Here is a 17,756-nt window from a genome sequence, read left to right as displayed (position 1 = left end):
TTGGGTGTACAAGTCATTCCTAACTGTTCTGATTATCCCCCTTTGAACCCTTGTGCCTTGTCAGGATCTTATATACATGGCAAAGGAGAAGGTATTTGAATGACAACAAAAGTGGGCCAGGATAGTGATATTGAGATGTTACCTGGTGTTAAAATGATCCTGCTGTATTTAACAGAGCTTCTTTGAATTTGGATCCTGTCCTTAAAGTAAGACAGCATCTTTGTGAAGGGAGACTGTTCGGTAGTGAGAACAAAAATGGCAGGATGGCCAGGCGAAAGGATGTGATTGCTGCCTTACACTGTAGCATCATCACTGTCCATGCATAACATCACTAGGAGGTGAGGTTTTGCTGAGCAAAATGGTTGATACCAGGGCTATTGGAAATGTTAACTGAGGTAAGAGACTTGAGTTATTTCTGCTACTGTCTAGGATCATGAAAATTCCAAAGGCATAGCCAGCTTTAGAGGCATAACAAGAATCAGAATAAATTTCGGCAGATGTACGAATTGCATGCCGTAGTCAAGGTAAGAGAGGTAGCCACCTTGTCAGAATGGAGAAGGAACTTTCTACTGTCTCTTGTTAGGAATAGACAGCATGGGGCACCTGGGTGGCCCTCGATTAAGTGACTGACTCTTGATTTCAGCTCAGGTCATGATCTCACGGTTTGTGGGATCCAGCCCTGCAGCAGGCTCTGTGATGATAACACAGAGCCTGCTTGGGATTAATTCTCTCTCTCTCTCTTTCTCTTTCTGTCTCTCCCTCTCTCCCTCCCTCTCTCTCTGCCCCTGTCTTCCTCCCTCCCTCCCTCCCTCTCTCTCTCTCTCTCTCTCTCTCTCTCTAAAATAAAATTAAATTAAATAAAATTAAATTAAATTAAAATAAAGGAACAGACAACAAACTCAAAACCTGCCTTTCCTGAGAGTCTCACTTGTAGGTCTTGTCCACATTGAAGTTGAGACCAGTATTGGAATAAGAGACAAGTCTTGCAATCAATTTATGGCTGCGTCAAGGTGCTGTAACTGTAAAAACAATGGTAGCGTTCTCCACCACTGGGTTGTGGTCATTATGAACAGCAGAGGAGAATAGTCTGACACTGGAGAGGTGTTGTGTTTTGGTCTTTAGGGGGGCTGCAGTGGTGCGCAGATGAGCCACAGGTGGGGTAGCTAAGAGTAAAGCATAGCAACAGCCACCACGAGCACCGAATGCCGGCCTGGAGGCCAGCTGGCTGTTAGTGCGTCCAGCAGAAAACTAAAAACTTCGGGGTGCTTTTATCTCCATAAGTCTGTCAGCTCTTTGAGAGTAGGTTCTTATTTTTGGCAGAAGAGAGGGAAGGGTTTCTGTAATCAGAAAGATTTGGCACCAGTGTGGACAAAGCTCTTTTAAGGATGGGAGAAGCGTCTTCAGCTTTCTGTGATTCTGAGATGTCCGCTATAATAAGGGCTCAGTGAAGAAAGCATATTCTAATACCCTTTATCAGCAGTAGCCACCATGTTCAGGAAAGGATACATTTGTGACATGGGTAGGCTTAGGAACTTTAAGGATAGCTTTCGTTAGAGGACAAATCTCTTTCTTCTGTAGGTATTTCATGCCTACGTGAGTCAGCTTGGCTGCTGTAACAATACTACAGACTTGGGCTCTTAACAGAAATCTATTTTCTCACAGTTCTTTTTTTTTTTTTTTTAATTTTTTTTTTTTTGAATGTTTATTTATTTTTGAGACAGAGAGAGACAGAGCATGAATGGGGGAGGGTCAGAGAGAGAGGGAGACACAGAATCTGAGACAGGCTCCAGGCTCCGAGCTGTCAGCACAGAGCCCGACATGGGGCTCGAACTCATGGACCATGAGATCATGACCTGAGCCAAAGTCGGACGCTTAACCAACTGAGCCACCCAGGCGCCCCTATTTTCTCACAGTTCTGAAAGCTAGAAGTTCAAGTTCAAGGTGCTGTCAGAGTTGGCTTCTGGTGAGATCCCTTTTCCTGGCTTGCACACAGCCACCTTCTCACTGTGTCCTTATGTGGCCTTTCCTCTGTGTGCAAAGAGAGAGCAGTGAGTCATGGTGTCTCTTCCTCTTATAAGGATAACCAGTCTGTCAGATTAAGGCTCTGCCCTTCTGACCTCATTTAACCTTAGTTACCCCCTTAAAGGCCCCATCTCCAGGTAACAGTCCCATCAGGGATTAGGGCTTCAACGTGGGAATTTTGAGAGGACACAATTCAGTCTATAAAAATGCCCCAAATAACTCTTTGTGTACAAGTGCAAAAAATAAGCTTAAGGGATTCCTACTTGCCCAAAGTAAAAGAACATAGTTATACTATAACACCTACCGGTGAATGATCCTCTGATAGTAAATAGCTTTGCTGTATTTTCTACAGTGTGGTTACAAGGGCTTTTAGTTTAGATTATAATTTGTTTGCTTTGGGAAAGAAGTGATCAGGGGGGGTATTTTGCTCAGCCTCATGCAGTAATAGAAATGGAGGCAGTTAAGGAAGAAGCTGGACAAGGTTTAATTTTAAGGCAGATTTAATAAGCTTTCCTTCATTGGTGTATTAAGTCCAAACGGTAGGAAATAGAGAATCCAGGATTTGCAGGGCAATGGTTTCAGGAAGCACAGAAGCTTCTGGGTTGAGGCCTTCAGTTAAGGTAGGACGCGTGGAAAATTTCCATTCAGAAGACACTTTGGAATGTGTTTTGTCTGTTTTACAGAAAGTGGTGTAGTACAGTTTACAATTTGATTTAGCAGATTAACAAGAAATGAATGCATGCTGGCCAGAGAGAGGGCCCCAGAGAAATGTTTGTTTATAGACTGCGAAATTGGATATAGCATGACCTGATTAGAGATTCTTAGAACATTAATAATCTGGGATAATCCTGGAAAATATTTTGCCTTATTTTAGTGTCATTAGACTCTGGAGTCACCCACCGCATAAGAGACCTAAGCACCAGATTGGCCACAGGCAGAGGAGAGCACCCAAGTTATACCAAGGTTATGTTTTAGGTTCTTTTACAAAAGGGGAAATGGCTACAGAGGTTCTCCTTACTAAGGTGGGCTCTCATTGAGATTTTGGTGTTTGACTCTTAGAAACACTCATTTTGCCAATGACCTTCCTGTTAATGTTACTACATGCTGGGTCTAGCCTAGTGATTCTCAATTGGAGGTGATTTTGTCCCCTTGGGAGATATTTGGCACTGTCGAGAGAAATTTTAGGTTGTCACAACTTGGGGGAAGGTGCATCTCAGGGGGTAGAGGACAGGGACGCTGCTAAACACCTTACAGTACACAGGACAGCATTCTAAAAGAATTTTCCAGCCCAAAATGTCAGTTGTCCTAAAGTTCAAAAACCTGGGTCTAGCTCGTGGCTTTCAGTGTAACTCAGTCCTTCTTTCTACTATTCCTCCTGCCTGTTTCTAAAATCCCTTGGCCTCTTTGGGGGCTTCAGAACTTTTGACCTATATGGCCATTTATTTGTTTTTAATAGATTCTGGTGAGTTGGTCTGTTAGTGTGAAAAGTGCAGCTAAAAGATTGTTTGCCAGTGATGAAAGGTGAACATAAAGTTGTTCCTCAGTCTTTGGCCACAGGTCAACAAGTAGTCCAGGCTCTGTCTTGGTGGCCTTATTTATGCCTAAATGTTTGAAGGAGAGCTGCCTTTAGTTTCCCCATCACAGCCAGCCACCACTTTTTCCTGCTCTTGCTTATCGTTGGTTAATTTCATTTCAAATCTGTACTCCTCAGGCGTTCCTGTAGGGTAGCTTGTACATTTTGGCTTAGTGATGGGCCCGTGGTCTTCAGCTGGGGAGGGTGGGACAGCCATCTGCCTGGGCAGTGGGGGGGAGGGGTCAGGAGACATGACTGTTGCTCAAACACACGTTCAGCGAGGCCTCCAGATTTGAGCCACATCTTTGCCCTCCTTTCCCGAGGGACCTGGTACCGGTTGCTAAGCCTGTGGTCAGTTCTAGGGACTGTGAAATCTGTTGGCACCTGCCCTTCTGCTTTCTAGTGGCTTTTCTCCTCTCATTCTTTTTGCCCTTCCTGGTCTTTATCTTTAAGCAAACTCTGTAACTGCTGTTTTTAGTAGGGTTGAGGGCACTGGGGAGAGTAAGGGGAAAATTCATGTATTTATCCCTCTCTCTTTTTTATTTTTTTTATTTTTTTTATTTTTTTTTTTTTTTATCCCTCTCTCTTTTTTAAAAAAGTTCTTTTATTTATTTTGAGAGAGAGTACACATGGAGGAGGGGCAGAGAAGAGAATCCCAAGCAGGTTCCGTACTGTCAGTGCAGAGCCTGATGGGGGACTGGAACTCACAAACCATGAAATCATGACTTGAGCTGAAATCAAGTCAATCGCTCAACTAACTGAGCCACCCAGGCGCCCCTTGTTTATTTCTCTCTTACCGGAAAGTCCTTGTGGCTTTCATGTTCTGCCTCTTTGTTTTTCTGCTTAGTGTAATTTGGAGGTTTTTTCATATCTGCAGATATAAATCATCTAGTTCTTTTAAAGGAATGCTGAATATCTCATTGTGTAGACGTACTGAGATTTATTTAACCATACTCCTGTTGAGGGACATTTAGTTTTTGTTCTTTGTTTTTTTTTGTTTTTTTTTCCTATCACAAGCAAATGCTAATCACCTTTATATCTGCCTTACATCTTGAAGTTTTTTTTTTTAAGTTTAAAATATGTGCACACTTGAGAAAGAGTGCAGATCTGACCAGCTCGTTTCACAAGATCAAGTGTAAGTACCTCAGCACAGTAGACGGAAGTTCTTCATCACCTGCCTGCTGCTGCAGTGGACCCTCTTACCTCACACTGTTGGACTTGTCCGTGACAGCAGCCCCTTGCTGGCTCTGTTGCCTGTAGGCCTTCAAATATATCGAATTCGTGGTTTTCTAGAGAACTAGGGCGCGGAAATAGTCTAGGAACGTCCACCTTCTCTTCCTCTCTCCTGCTGCCCCCAACCTGGCTACCTTCTACTCTCTCTGCAGGATTTAGCTTAGGAGTTATTTCCATTGTTGTTGTTGACCCTCCACCCTGCCAGCCCCAGTCTGGTCTGGTGACCCTCCCATGCCCCCTTGTCTGACTACTGTGTACTTGTCCCTCTGTCTTCCCCAGAGGAGGGAAGAATGTGAAGCCCGAGAATTCTCTTTGCTCTTGTCTTTCTGTCCTAATACAGCTCTGGCACGTGGAAGTGGGCTTCCCTCCTGTAGTGTGTTGTGTGGGATGGATCAAGGCAGGGAGAAAGGTGCGAGACATCGAGGATCGGGACCTCCTCAGGGGTTCTGACCCACAGACCGTGGCCTCGTTCTTCCCCCTTATCTGGACTATTCGTCCAGTCCCCGATTTTAGAGGTAGGGAACCAGACCTGCCAGTTAAAGTGTCCAAGGACCGTATGAATGTGTATTACTTTAAATGTATTACCTGTGGCATTCGTGTGGTTAGTGACAATCCATTTACTCTTTCCAAGCCTTGGTTTCCTTTTCTGGACAATGAGGATTTTGAGCCACATAGTCTCTATGGCTCCTTCTCTTTCTTTATACAATTGTGTAATCTCGTCAGCCGGCCGGGGGAGATTATGGCACATGGGTGAGGGAGGGTGTTGATCCCATGGTAATTAAAAAAAAAAAAAAAACAACTTTACAGTGTGTTTCTTATTCAGCTAAATCAGTGGTTCATAACATTTTGCTCTGCAGGGGACATTCAGCAGGGTTTAGAGACATCGGTGGTTGTCCCAACTGGGAAATGCTGTGGGTATTTGGTGGGTAGAGGCTAGTGGTGCTGCTAAGTATCTGCAGTGCGCAGAACAGCCCCTCCAGTAAAGAAGTTCCGGCCCGAAGTGTCAGAGTTGCTGAGGCTGAGAAGCCCGGAGTGAGCTATTAAACCACCCAGTAAGGTTTGAGTACTTTCAAGGCAAAGCTTAATTTCATACTTCTTAGCATTTATTACAGCGTTCGTGACCTTTTTAATTTGATAAAGACTCTCGATATGTCCATTCGTTCAATGTTTAATTACATTGAATGGGATGGGACTATTTCTTGGCTCTCTTTAAAAAGAGACTAGTTGAACAAGATTATTAAATACGTGACAAGCCTTTGCAAAAAAGGTCACCGTAGTCAACCAAGTGGCTGAATTGGATTAGGTTAGACCTCACTTGATCCACGTCCCTCCTTCTTTACTTCTTCCGTCACTGAGGGGCACTTGCCTCTTAGCCAGCAAGTGGGGTAGAGCTTCTCTTCATCCCTTTAGTTCTGGACACAGCATCAGTCATTCTGCCTGGTCACTCCCAGTGTCAACAGTGAGGAGAGCAGTGGAGCAGGCAGGAATCAAAGGTGCTGTTGCAGATGTGCTTAGAGGGGACCAGCTTCCCTCAGCAGTGTCGTGTGGGAGCGGCACAGGGGAACTCCAAAGCCTGGGTTCCTATCTCTGCCCCAACTGTGTAACCCGGGAAGGGGGGTTATCTTCTTAAGTATCTGTTTCTCCATCTCAAAACTGGGGTACTAACATACCTTCATAGAGTTACTGTGAGAATTAAGATTTATGTGTAAAGCGTTTAACCCAGATTCTGGCACATAGTGAGTGAGTGGCAGATGTTGCAGTGAACATCTTCCGAATCACCAGGACCATGGCTGCTCTCTTCCCTGGAGTTAAGTAACCGAATCTAAAGTCACATCAGTGCCAAACACTTCTTCATAGGCCTGCTGTCCTCTACTCACGGTGGTGCGGAAAGATTTCTTTATTGTGGGAAGAGATGTCACGGTACTGTGACCTGATTTCGACACGCCACATTGCTTGGGTACAACGTAGCAGACATCGTAGAACAATTTAGGACACGTACTTTTCCATGCTTCGGTTCTGTATTTGCCTTTGTAGATAGCATGTTCATTGTTGATGCGCCATCCTGATTTACCTGGAGATTTGTTTTTTCTTTTTGAGGTTGAGGGTTTATTGAAAGAAATTTGATTTACATGAGGTTTCTTCTCCCGCCCTCCTGGTGGCTTTCAGTTTTTAGATTTACTTCCTAATATTCTGGCACAGTTTACACTGTTCGGCAAAATAAATAGCTAATTAAGCTTAGAGAGAAACACCTAGTTATGAAGAAACAATGCATCTTTACCTCTGTTGGTAATTTTAAGGATATGATTTCTTTTTGGTTACTGTCCTTAGAGGCTTTTAATCTTCAGTCTGCTAACCTCGAATACTGTGTCTTAGGGACAAAGAATGTCTTTGTGTCTTTGGAATTACACATGACCAGGGGCTTATGGTTCTGTAGGTCGAGATGCTCCCCCATGTTCCCCCCGCCCCGTGTGACTGCACATCCAGAAGCCACTGAGCTTGTACTAAGAGCTCACTGCCGTGCATTTCATGACAAGCTAGTATCATGCCCAAGCAGCAAGACTTGAGATCTAGAATTTTAGGGCATATCAAACCCTAATGATGATAATGTTATGTAATATAATCATACGATAGTATTTTCTAACCTGTTTTTAGAATGTAGAACTCCTGCTTGTACATGCCCCCCTCTGCCCTGACAAACAGGGCAGATCTGTGTCATAAGGAAAGATGGAGAGGTAAAGAGGACCTAGAAAAGAAAATGCAGTGAAGAGTGACAGAGCTTGGTTTTCTCCCTCTTGGAGTAAAACCTGAAAATGTTTGAAATGCCAGAAACTAGACTGCTAATTCACGTGAAGTTTCTTTTTCTGGCTTCATATTATTAGATAGGCACATTTATGAGATGGCGAAGCAGGGTTAGGCAGGTAACCAGTGGAGTAGTTTCTCTGAATTTGTTTCCAAGTAAGTGGTATGTTTCCCAAACTTTCATCTTGGTTAGTTCTTGCAGGGCAGAATTCGTGCTTGCTTCTGGGATCGCTTGTCCATTTGCTGGGATGGTGGCGGACAGAGCTGAGCTCTAGGCTCAACTAAGAGGGTAGTACTTTGTCCCTTTTTACATCTTTCTAACTTGTGTTTTCCACGGGTATGGTATATCAGCCAGAATCTTGAACTATTTAAAGGAAAACATTACTGAGGATACTATTACTTAAGGATGCTAGCTTTGAATCGGTTGTTTGTTGATGTAGAGTTTCATGTGTAAGAGTGATTTCTGGGTTATTCCATTATCTTTATGAATATAAGAAAGGAGGCATGGGAATGCCGTTATCCACTTGTCTGTGTGTCAGTGGGCTGTGTGACGTGTGGACTTGAGTCCTACCAGGCACGGGCTTGGCCAATTAGAAGGCTTGGAGCCTAGTGTGGGACAAGTACCATCACAGAATAAATAGGTAGCAGAGAATAGCAGAGAATAAATAGGTAGCAGTAAGTTTGAGAGAAGGTAAAGGAACAGGATGGAGGGATAGGACCTGGCACTGGGCACAGAAAGACAGAAATGAGAGGGGAAGTAGTTTTGAAGGAAGGCCTAGAGAGATATCTGTAGGGTACGCTGGCTCACATGTTCAAGTAGTGCCCTGCGGTTCCAAATCGGTTCAAAAACTGTGGGAAGGTTGGCCTGGGATAAAGTGATAAGTAGTAGTAATAGTTTGAGAAAAGGCTTTCATCGACTAGGAGAGTAGAGTCAGATCCCAGGGGAAGACCCATCTTCTCGGAGGGCCGTTAACAGCTGTACCCCAGGATGACCGGGCAGGGTGATGAAATGGGAAGACCACCTGAATTAAATGTCAGGAGGCATGGGTTCTAGTCCGGGCTCCGACATGGATTCTGTTCCTCCCTGAGACTCTGTTTTCTTTATTATAAAATGAGGTTTTGAATCAGTTAGCTTTTAAATCCTTCCATCTTTGAATTTCTTTTACTCTGTCTTTTCAGCAAATATAAACATGTAGGTCTAATCCTTGTTAGTGGCATTATTTTGAAAACCTAGGACAGAAACATAGAAATGATGTGCTTTTGGGGCTCCTGGATGGCTCAGCCAGTTAAGCAGCTGACTCTTGATTTCAGCTCAGGTCATGATCTCCTGGTTTGTGAGAGAGAGTCCCATGTTGGCCTCTGACAACATGGACCCTACTTAGATTCTCTCTCTCTCCCCCTCTTTCTGCCCCTCCCCACTTATTCTCATTCTCTCTCTCTCTCTCTCTCTCTCTCTCTCTCTCTCAAGACAAACATGAAAAAGAAATAATGTGCTTTTTAAAAAAATGTTTATTTATTTTGGGAGAGAGAGAGTGCGCGCATATGCACACACCCCAGGGAGGGGCAGAAAGAGAGAAAGAGAATCTGAAGCGGGCTCTGAGCTGTTAGCACAGAGCCCAACGTGGGACTCAGTCTCCTGAACTGTGAGATCATAACCTGAGCTGAAGTCAAGAGTTGAACACTTAACCGACTGAGCCACCTAGGCGCCCCTAATGTGCCTTAGTGCGAAGTAACTTTTAGAAGATTTTCAGGATCTGTTGTTTGAACCTCATTTTGGGAGTGTAATAAAAGGAAGAAACCTGTTTGTATAGAATTTGCTAAGATTAGGACTGTATCACCTTTCTGGAACGATGTTTTGATTCTTTCTTATTGCACTAAGATGGAAATTTTAAAGTCAGAGTTTCAGGCACCCCTGACTTCTTATCACAGTACCCACACATCCCCGTGTGACTCACCCTGCTTCTAGCGGCCTGGCTGAAGGTGAGATGCTCCATCACTTGAAAAGTCCTGCACCTCGAAGTTGGTACAGTTGGAATCTCAGTTGTTGGGGAGGAAACCCCAGGGCAGGGTTGTCTTCAGCCACAGCTGAGCCACTCTGAGGAGTCCTGGGTGTGCGCTGCCTAAACAGAGACTGTATTCTACAGCAGCAATTGTGGGCCCAGAGAGAGGCGAACTACAACTAGCCTTTGCTATGTTACTTTCATCTTTAGGGGATGAATTTTCTCCCTAATTTACGTATAGGAAAGTACACATTAAGAGCACCAAACTGGGTAGCAGAATTCCTTAGAAAAATAGAACTTTAATAAAACAAGGAATTTTTCCAGAAATCTACATGATTCCTATTTGCTAAGTTTAAAAAAAGTAAAAATGTGTAGATTAAGAAGAAAGAACGAACAGCCTACATGTCATCCCCTCTCTCCCCATGTCCTGCTGTTTAGTTCAGTCTAAGAGCCACTGGGTGGGTTTGAGTAAAGCTTTGAAAGCTTAGAAACCAAAAAGAATAGATCGAAAATTTAGCTGCATAACATTGAAAAATGTCTACATAGAACACGTTAAACTACCATATTGACTGGGAAAAACTATTGCAACTCTTATGTTCAAAAGGCCAGTTTTGGGGCGCCTGGGTGGCTCAGTCGGTTAAGCGTCCGACTTCAGCTCAGGTCACGATCTCGCGGTCTGTGAGTTCGAGCCCTGTATCGGGCTCTGGGCTGATGGCTCAGAGCCTGGAGCCTGCTTCCGATTCTGTGTCTCCCTCTCTCTCTGCCCCTCCCCCGTTCATGCTCTGTCTCTCTCTGTCTCAAAAATAAATAAAGGTTAAAAAAAAAAAAATTAAAAAAAAAAAGGCCAGTTTTCTTTGTATGTAAACAATATATACAAATAAATGAGGAAAGGAGTAGCAACCCATCAGGAAATGTGTAAAGGAAAGGAACAGAGCATTCATAGAGAAGACTTTTAAGCATATGAGAAAATGACTGTTCTCATTAATAAGAAGGCAGTATACTGAGGTAGCATTTGTCGTCTGTTGCATTGACAGAGATCCAGAGTTAAAGCATCTTTTGAAAAGTCTGTGGGGACGCAAGCACTTTCAAAACTTGCTGGTCAGATTATAAATTAATACTACCTCTGTGGAACACAATTTAGATAGCAAATTTACTAATACATATTACCTTTGACCTGGCAATTTCACTTCTAGGAATTTATCCTGCTAATATGCTCCCACACAAACTGACAAGTGTATGAAGTTATTCGCTGTATCATCATTTGTAGCAGCAGAAGAGTGTAGACATCACAGATGCCCATTAATAGGGGACTGGTGAAATAAATCATGGTGTATCTCTACAGTGGAGTATTATGCACCCTTAAGAAAACTTCGTGGGGAATGAAGTCTCAGGCATATGTTAAGAGAAAAAAAGTAAAGAGGACTGTGTGTGTAGTCTGTATAAGAGAAGGTAAAGGAGAGTAATGTATTTGCTTGTATGTGCATAAAGCGTCCCTGGAAATACACCCTCACTGCACTGGTTGTCTCCAGAGTAAATAGGCAGCTAGAGTTCTAGAGTGTGAGAGAGACCATCATAGAGAGAAGACCATTTTAGATCCTTTGAATTCTTAACCATGGGGATTTTCCTCTTTTTAATTATTTTTTAAGTAATTTTTCAATAAAAAATGAAAACATCTTTCAATTCAAATGAAGAAAAAAGTATCAAATTTATCCAGTACATTTATAGACCCTACAACATAAACATCAGAGAATTTTTTCTTTGCCGTGTAGCTGCAGATACCTTAGCTGTCTCTCTGGAATTGGATTATTCACTAAAGCTTCTAACAGTGAGTCATTCTTGGAATGATCTCTGTATGACATTCTTTTAATGTCTTACTAGTTTATATGTGCTTATGTTAAAACTTTCTGCATTAATATTCAAAACAGATTTGTTTGTAGTGGATATTTTATTTATTGGTCATCTTTGACGTGTTTTGATAAGGAATATTATTGAGACTTTTAAAAAGAAATAGGAAGATTTCTTTATCCCTTTTTCTTCCCCCTTGTTCCTCAAGGCAGATAAGCTGAGATGCAGTACTCTCAATATTTTTACATACACTGTAATTGAAGTTTTACCCACAGGAAGAAGAAGGAAATACTTGCAAAGCACAAAAAACTTCCTGGCTGCAAGACTGTGTTTTATCCTTATCTCCGACCAATGATCTTATGGTTATAGCTCGAGAGCAAAAAGCTGTTTTTCTAGTGCGTAAGTACTCTTATTATTTTTAGTGCCTTTTATTTTGATGCATAGAATAGGACGGAAATGGGTTAGCTAGAAAGAAAAAATGTTACTTGTATGCATTATTGGTGGCGTTCTACAGTGTACTTTCATGTTTTGTATAACACTTATTTTCAGTTTTTTTGTACCTCTCATTCTCTTTCCTTCTTTCGATTCTGTTTGTTTCCTCTGCTTTTCTTTCTTGGCTGCAGATACTTTAGCTGTGGTTATGTGGCTCTTCAGAGGCAGAACTGGGCATTGCCCGGTTCTTGAGAGGGGCGGGCAGAGCTAAATAGGCCGCTGGCCCCTTCTTAGTCATAATGTGAATGGAGGTGATTTTCAACTATATTTTGAAAACTCATAGGACACTAGTTTCTCACTGTGGGCATAAATTTTCAGTTCATAATTTTTGTTGAAGACTAAAATGAAGGTTGACATAAAATATGGAAAACCTCACTGATCAAAATCAGATCATACATTATTAAACGGCTGTGGATTGGTCTTCAAAGTAGATTTATCCTTCTGTAGCATAAGCCTTTTTCTTTTTTTAATATTTATTTCTTTTGAGAGTGAGAGAGAGTGGGGGAGGGACGGAGAGAGAAGGAGAGAGAGAATCCTAGGCAGGCTCTGTGATGTCAGTTCAGAGGGCTCCGTCTCACGGTTCGTGAGACCCGGGTCGAAATCAAGAGTTGGATGCTTAACCGATTGAGCCACCCAGGCGCCCCTGTAGCATAAATCGAATAGAAAAGTCTTCTTTGTCATCTGAAGATAAAAGTCATTGCATAAATACAACAGATGGGGTGGTACATAAGAATAGTAGTTTTCTTCTGCAAGAACTGAGACATCAGATGGATTTAATTGGAGGAGGGGAGAGACTACGGGCCAGGAGACTAGGTTGAGTTTTATAAAAATCTTATAAAGTTTTTTAAATATTTACCTAGAGAGACCCAAACCCACTAATATAGAACAATTACATTCTGTACTTATTCTAAAGGGAAACTGTGAAATTTATAAATTACTGTTTTAGTATGCTATAAAGTTATTTTATATGATAATTTTTTCAGCAAAATGGAAATACAGTGATAAAGGAAAGGAAGAAATGCAATTTGCTGCTGGCTGGAGTGGTTCTTTAAATGTTGAAGAAGGGTAGGTACCAGTTAACGTTTTGTTTCTCAGCTTGTTAAATGTATGTATGAAATTGTTTGACTTGTAGAGCAAGAAGTTTCATCACTGGAGTATTTAGTGAATGTATATTCATCCCAACTTAGAGGTTGTGGAGCGTGATCTGGTCAGCAAATTTAAATTTTACTCACGTGATTACTTTTTTAAAAAAAACTAGTTTGCAGAGGATTTAAAGAGAAGCTCAGAGAGAATCCCATACTTTCTACATTTTGTTGTTTCCCGTGTTCATTACTGATTTTATTCAGCCAAGAAGTCCAAGGCAGTCATTGTTTTCTCTGCTTTGGTAGCATTGGCCTTGTACTTAAAGGGGACAGTGCTACATTAATTCTTAAAACTCACAAATACTTCAGAAAGGCAAGTTGGTAAATTCAAGTTTCCCAATGACCCAATAAGAGCGATTCTCTAGCCTGATTATTTGGTGGAGCTGCTAACCTGGAACCTGGTGCCAAAAACTGTTTTCACTTAATTTTTTATGACTGAAAGCTGTCTGATGAGGATGAGTAAGATACTTCAGACTTTGGATTCAGGTAAAAGACAACAGACAAATGGAAGTCCATAATACGTGTTAGCACATTGTAGTTACTCACTGGAACGTTTTCTACTCTTATCAAAGTAAATGATAATATTTCACCTCAAGCCGTGTAGTCTAAGAATTTGAAGACATTTAATTTCTGTCAGCAGTGCAAAGCAAACACAGTAGTTCAGTTACTTTAAAGACAACAAACAAAAAGATTTTGTTCAGTGGTTGCATAATACGATGTATGGGGCAAGAGTGTTCACAGCTTCTTGAATAAGCTTGTGATGGGCCTGAGGGTTGACACTAAAATCAGTCAGGAGAAAAATAAAATAAAATAAAATAAAATAAAATAAAATAAAATAAAATAAAATAAAATCAGTCAGGAGGAGTATTTTATTTTCTTTTCATTTCATTTCATTTCATTTCATTTCATTTCATTTCATTTCATTTATTAAATGTTTATTTATTTTTGATAGAGAGGGAAAGCGCAAGCTGGGGAGGGGCAGAGAGAGAGAGAGACACAGAATCTGAAGCAGGCTCCAGGCTCCGAGCTGTCCGTGCAGAGCCTGATGCAGGGCTTGAACTCACGAACTGTGAGGTCATGACCTGAGCCGAAGTCGGACGCTTAACTGACTGAACCATCCACATGTCCCAAGAAGGAGTTATTTTAGTTTGGGGGCTTAGTCTCTGAGCTCCTGAAAGATTTTTCAAGTCCACATGTCACATTAAAAAAGAATCTTTTAGGGACACTCAACCTAGCATGTTCTTCGAAATGGATTATCAGGGGCAGTTTCTGCAAAATATCAAGGAAGAAGCCAACCAGGTGAAATGCAGTTAATCCCTAGAATAACATAGCCACCGAAGTGGGGTTTGCCTGTGATGTGACCGACGTGCCTCCCGTGCTGTGCCCCATGCGTAGCTGACGCGGAGGAGAGGGGGCCGGTAGGAAATGACCGCCCACAATGACCTGCTGTCCCTCAGTTCTGTGTATAATCCATGCGCACAGTAAAGTTTTGCTTTCTCTTGTACTTTTCGTGACGGTACAGAGTGAAGAATAGTGTTTTCATTAACCTCAAGTGAATGTGACCTTACCTTTTACACGAATGATTTTTATGATTCTCCTTATGTGGAATTTCACTGTATTTTTACTTCTGCAATGAAGAAAACTGGTTCACGGGGCACAGCTTCCATTGGTTGCCCTTTAACATTAAAGTAGAGGGAAATAAAAGTACTTGCTAAATTCATTAGATAAACATACGATTTCGTTTTTGTTTTTAGAGAATGTGTAACCAGTGCTCTGTGTATCCCACTAGCAAGCCAAAAGAGGTAAGGATAAAGAAATTATTTGTTTTCTCTGCTTTGCTTTATGAGCAAAATTATAACAAAAATTACAAATTTTGTCTGTGACAGGAGTTCCACCGGGCGTCCTGACTGGACCTGCATCGTGGTGGGCTTTACTTCAGGTTACGTACGCTTCTACACGGAGGTGAGCTGAGTGTTCAGCAGTTAGAAAGCACCGCTCGACGGGAATATCTAGTTAGGTGTCCCCATTATACTCGTTTGTGACTCACTGCCTGCTGCTTGGGAATGTGTAGTTGCTACTTCCTGTGGGGGGTGGGTGTGGAAGCAGGGACAGGGGAAGTCATGGTGGAAAGTTCTGGTAGAACCTATCGAGAAGAGAAGCTGTATTCTTCTGAAAGAGAGTGCCTGATATCCGTGGAAAACTGGTGGGGAAACGACAGTCTCTGCCTGGCCATACATGTTCGGGTCCATTCGTAAGGAAACGAGCAGAGCCCTCCTCTTTGCTTCCTTCTAGAACGGCGTGCTCCTGCTCGCACAGCTTTTGAATGAGGACTCCGTGCTCCAGCTTAAGTGCAGGACCTATGAAATCCCACGGCATCCTGGCGTGACCGAACAGGTAGTGTAGAAGACTGTGTTCAAAGTAACAGTGCCTTTACTTTGAAGTATTTTTTTTGTCTTTTTTGGGAAACTTAAAGGTATCTTGTGGCACAGTTAGCTGTGCTGGCATATTCTGGAAATATAACCTGTTTATAACTGAGTAAAGAATCCCATTCTTTTACTTATTTAATGAAATGTCCTATGTTTTATTATATAGTAAAATAAAAGACTGTAGTCAGAGAACCTTAAAAGGGTTTCTTATTTTCAGAATTTAATAGTGACTTAAGGTAGACATATGGTATATATCTTTTTTATTTGGATTTAGTTGTCAAAATTGTATACAACAAAAGAAAAAAGTTCTGACCTATTATTAATACTACTATATTGTACTACCTATTTCTCAGGGGGTGAAGTTTTTATAGTGGGAAATATATTCACTGAACTGAAGATTTTGGTAGAAAATAATATTTCATATCTAAGACTCTCCAAATGTACAGTTTTCACTGCCTCCCAGGTGGTGTGAGAATTTGCCTCAGTCAAAAATTAATTGTAGAGCCGTGTAAACTAATACGCTCTTGTTTGACTCACAGTGTACATAGTCAAAACTATGTAAATATGCCTTCCTCCTTTTTACTATCCTGCTTCCAAAAGGTTTCACGTGAACAGATGTGTGTATTGTGTACCTCTGTAGACTTAAATTGTATGAGAGGTGGCCTGGAGACTGGAGCTGTAGAAGAAACTTAATCTAGTAAGAGAGACTAGATTAATTCGTATTAATGTCTTTGAGCGAATTAAGCATCAATGCAAAGCAGTACCTAGTGATTTGCCATTTTATGTGGCCAGAATACATTCTGTACAAGTTTGGAGAAAGGGGCGCTCAATTAGAACGAGGACAATAAAAGAAACTTTCATTGAGGAGGTGAGATTTGAATTAAGCTGTGAAGAATGGTTATAGAACCTAATTAGTTAATGGTAAAAGAAGGGAAAGTATTTTAGGTAATCAGGAGAAAAATGAAGGGAGATTCAAATGTAGGACAGTGCATGAGACAACAAAGAAACCTATGATAGAAAATATTGAGAAACTGTCGAATAGGCAGAGTGGCCAGTTTTTTTCATAAATTTGAAAACCAAGTAAAAATCATAATGATTCAGGAGATGAGCAAAGCTACAAGCATTTATGAGAAGGAAGTGATATATCAAAGGGATACTGAAGGAATCTCTCCTCAGGAGGAATTGGAGTTGAGAGAGTCTGGAATCAAGGAGGCTAGTTAACTGATTTTTTGAAGTTCTCTGTAATAGACGTGCAGTGTTGGGATGGGACTCTGTAATGGCTGCAAGAAGAGAAAAATGACCAGGACAAAAATCATTTAAAGGAACAATCGACAGGATTTGGTTATTGTCTAGAAATGTAGATGAGTCAAGAGGAAAATGAGTGGTCTCTAAGATACCCACGCTGAAGAGTGCCATTGACAAAGTAGGAAGATGGGACTGCTTTGGCAGTGAATAAAGGTTGTTGAGTTTGGTTTTAGATATGTTGAGTTTGAGGCGATGGTAGGAAATAAAATGAAAATACTAGTATGGCTTGCCATACAGAATTTCTATACAGGCGCAAAGACTAGATTGAAGAAGTTGGTTTAAGTCATAGATAATGAATTCTTCCAGGTATAGGACCTAGGAAAATAAAAGTGAAGACTGAAAATTTAAGTCTTCCTAATATTCACCACAAGAAAGTAGAAGAAAATGAAACCATTGAAGGAAACAAAGAAGGAGCTCTTGGAAATCTAAGAAGATACTGTGTTCATTGAAGATACTTCTCAAGAGCTGTTCTCTGTTTTTCTATTCTCTAGGTGGTGAAGGTTCTTTGAACTTTTTAAGTTGGGTTATGTCTATACTATTTTTTAGAGTTGGTAGAAAAATGTAACATTTAAATACTTGCTGTTTGCGAGTCAAGAAAATCTATTGGCTGAAAAATAATTCTTATTGAACACGGAGAGAGAAGTCTTTGTTGTTACTCTATATTCTACATAAGCATCTTTGGATCTGATATATCAATTTATATATCAAAAGTACATATTCGCTTCTTCTTGTACTCCCAGATCTATTAAGGATCACAGAGCACATTCCCTCTGATTCAATTTTCTGGGGTCAATGAGTGTAGTGGAAGTGACAGCAGGTCATTGTAGGAGAAGATTCCAAAGAGAGAAGGTCTCTTTCTTGAATGTCAAAGGAACTCCTTCTGGGTCTTCTGCACAAAGATCTCTGTCATCCGGCATAA

The 17,756-nt window shown here is 41.4% G+C and overlaps 1 protein-coding gene across 5 annotated transcripts in view; it reads left to right on the top strand.

Annotated features, from left to right (window-relative positions):
* Positions 1-17,756, top strand: part of RAB3GAP2 (RAB3 GTPase activating non-catalytic protein subunit 2) — a 101,025-nt gene that overhangs the window by 24,844 nt on the left and 58,425 nt on the right. For 3 of the 5 annotated variants that reach the window (XR_006199112.1, XM_042926221.1, XM_042926223.1), the window contains exons 3-7: positions 11,736-11,871; positions 12,948-13,029; positions 14,861-14,908; positions 14,993-15,068; positions 15,399-15,500. Coding sequence is in view for 4 of the 5 variants with exons in the window: in XM_042926221.1 (XP_042782155.1) it covers positions 11,736-11,871; positions 12,948-13,029; positions 14,861-14,908; positions 14,993-15,068; positions 15,399-15,500 (444 nt within the window). In the remaining variant the exon portion in view is untranslated. The remainder of the gene's footprint in view (positions 1-11,735; positions 11,872-12,947; positions 13,030-14,860; positions 14,909-14,992; positions 15,069-15,398; positions 15,501-17,756) is intronic. The other 2 variants (XM_042926222.1, XM_042926224.1) reach the window with 1 other exon arrangement.

The sequence above is a fragment of the Panthera leo genome, chromosome F3, assembly GCF_018350215.1.
Source record: "Panthera leo isolate Ple1 chromosome F3, P.leo_Ple1_pat1.1, whole genome shotgun sequence".
Lineage (NCBI taxonomy): Eukaryota > Metazoa > Chordata > Mammalia > Carnivora > Felidae > Panthera > Panthera leo.
The sequence above is the reverse complement of the archived record's forward strand: the minus strand, read 5'-3'. Positions and strand labels throughout refer to the sequence as shown.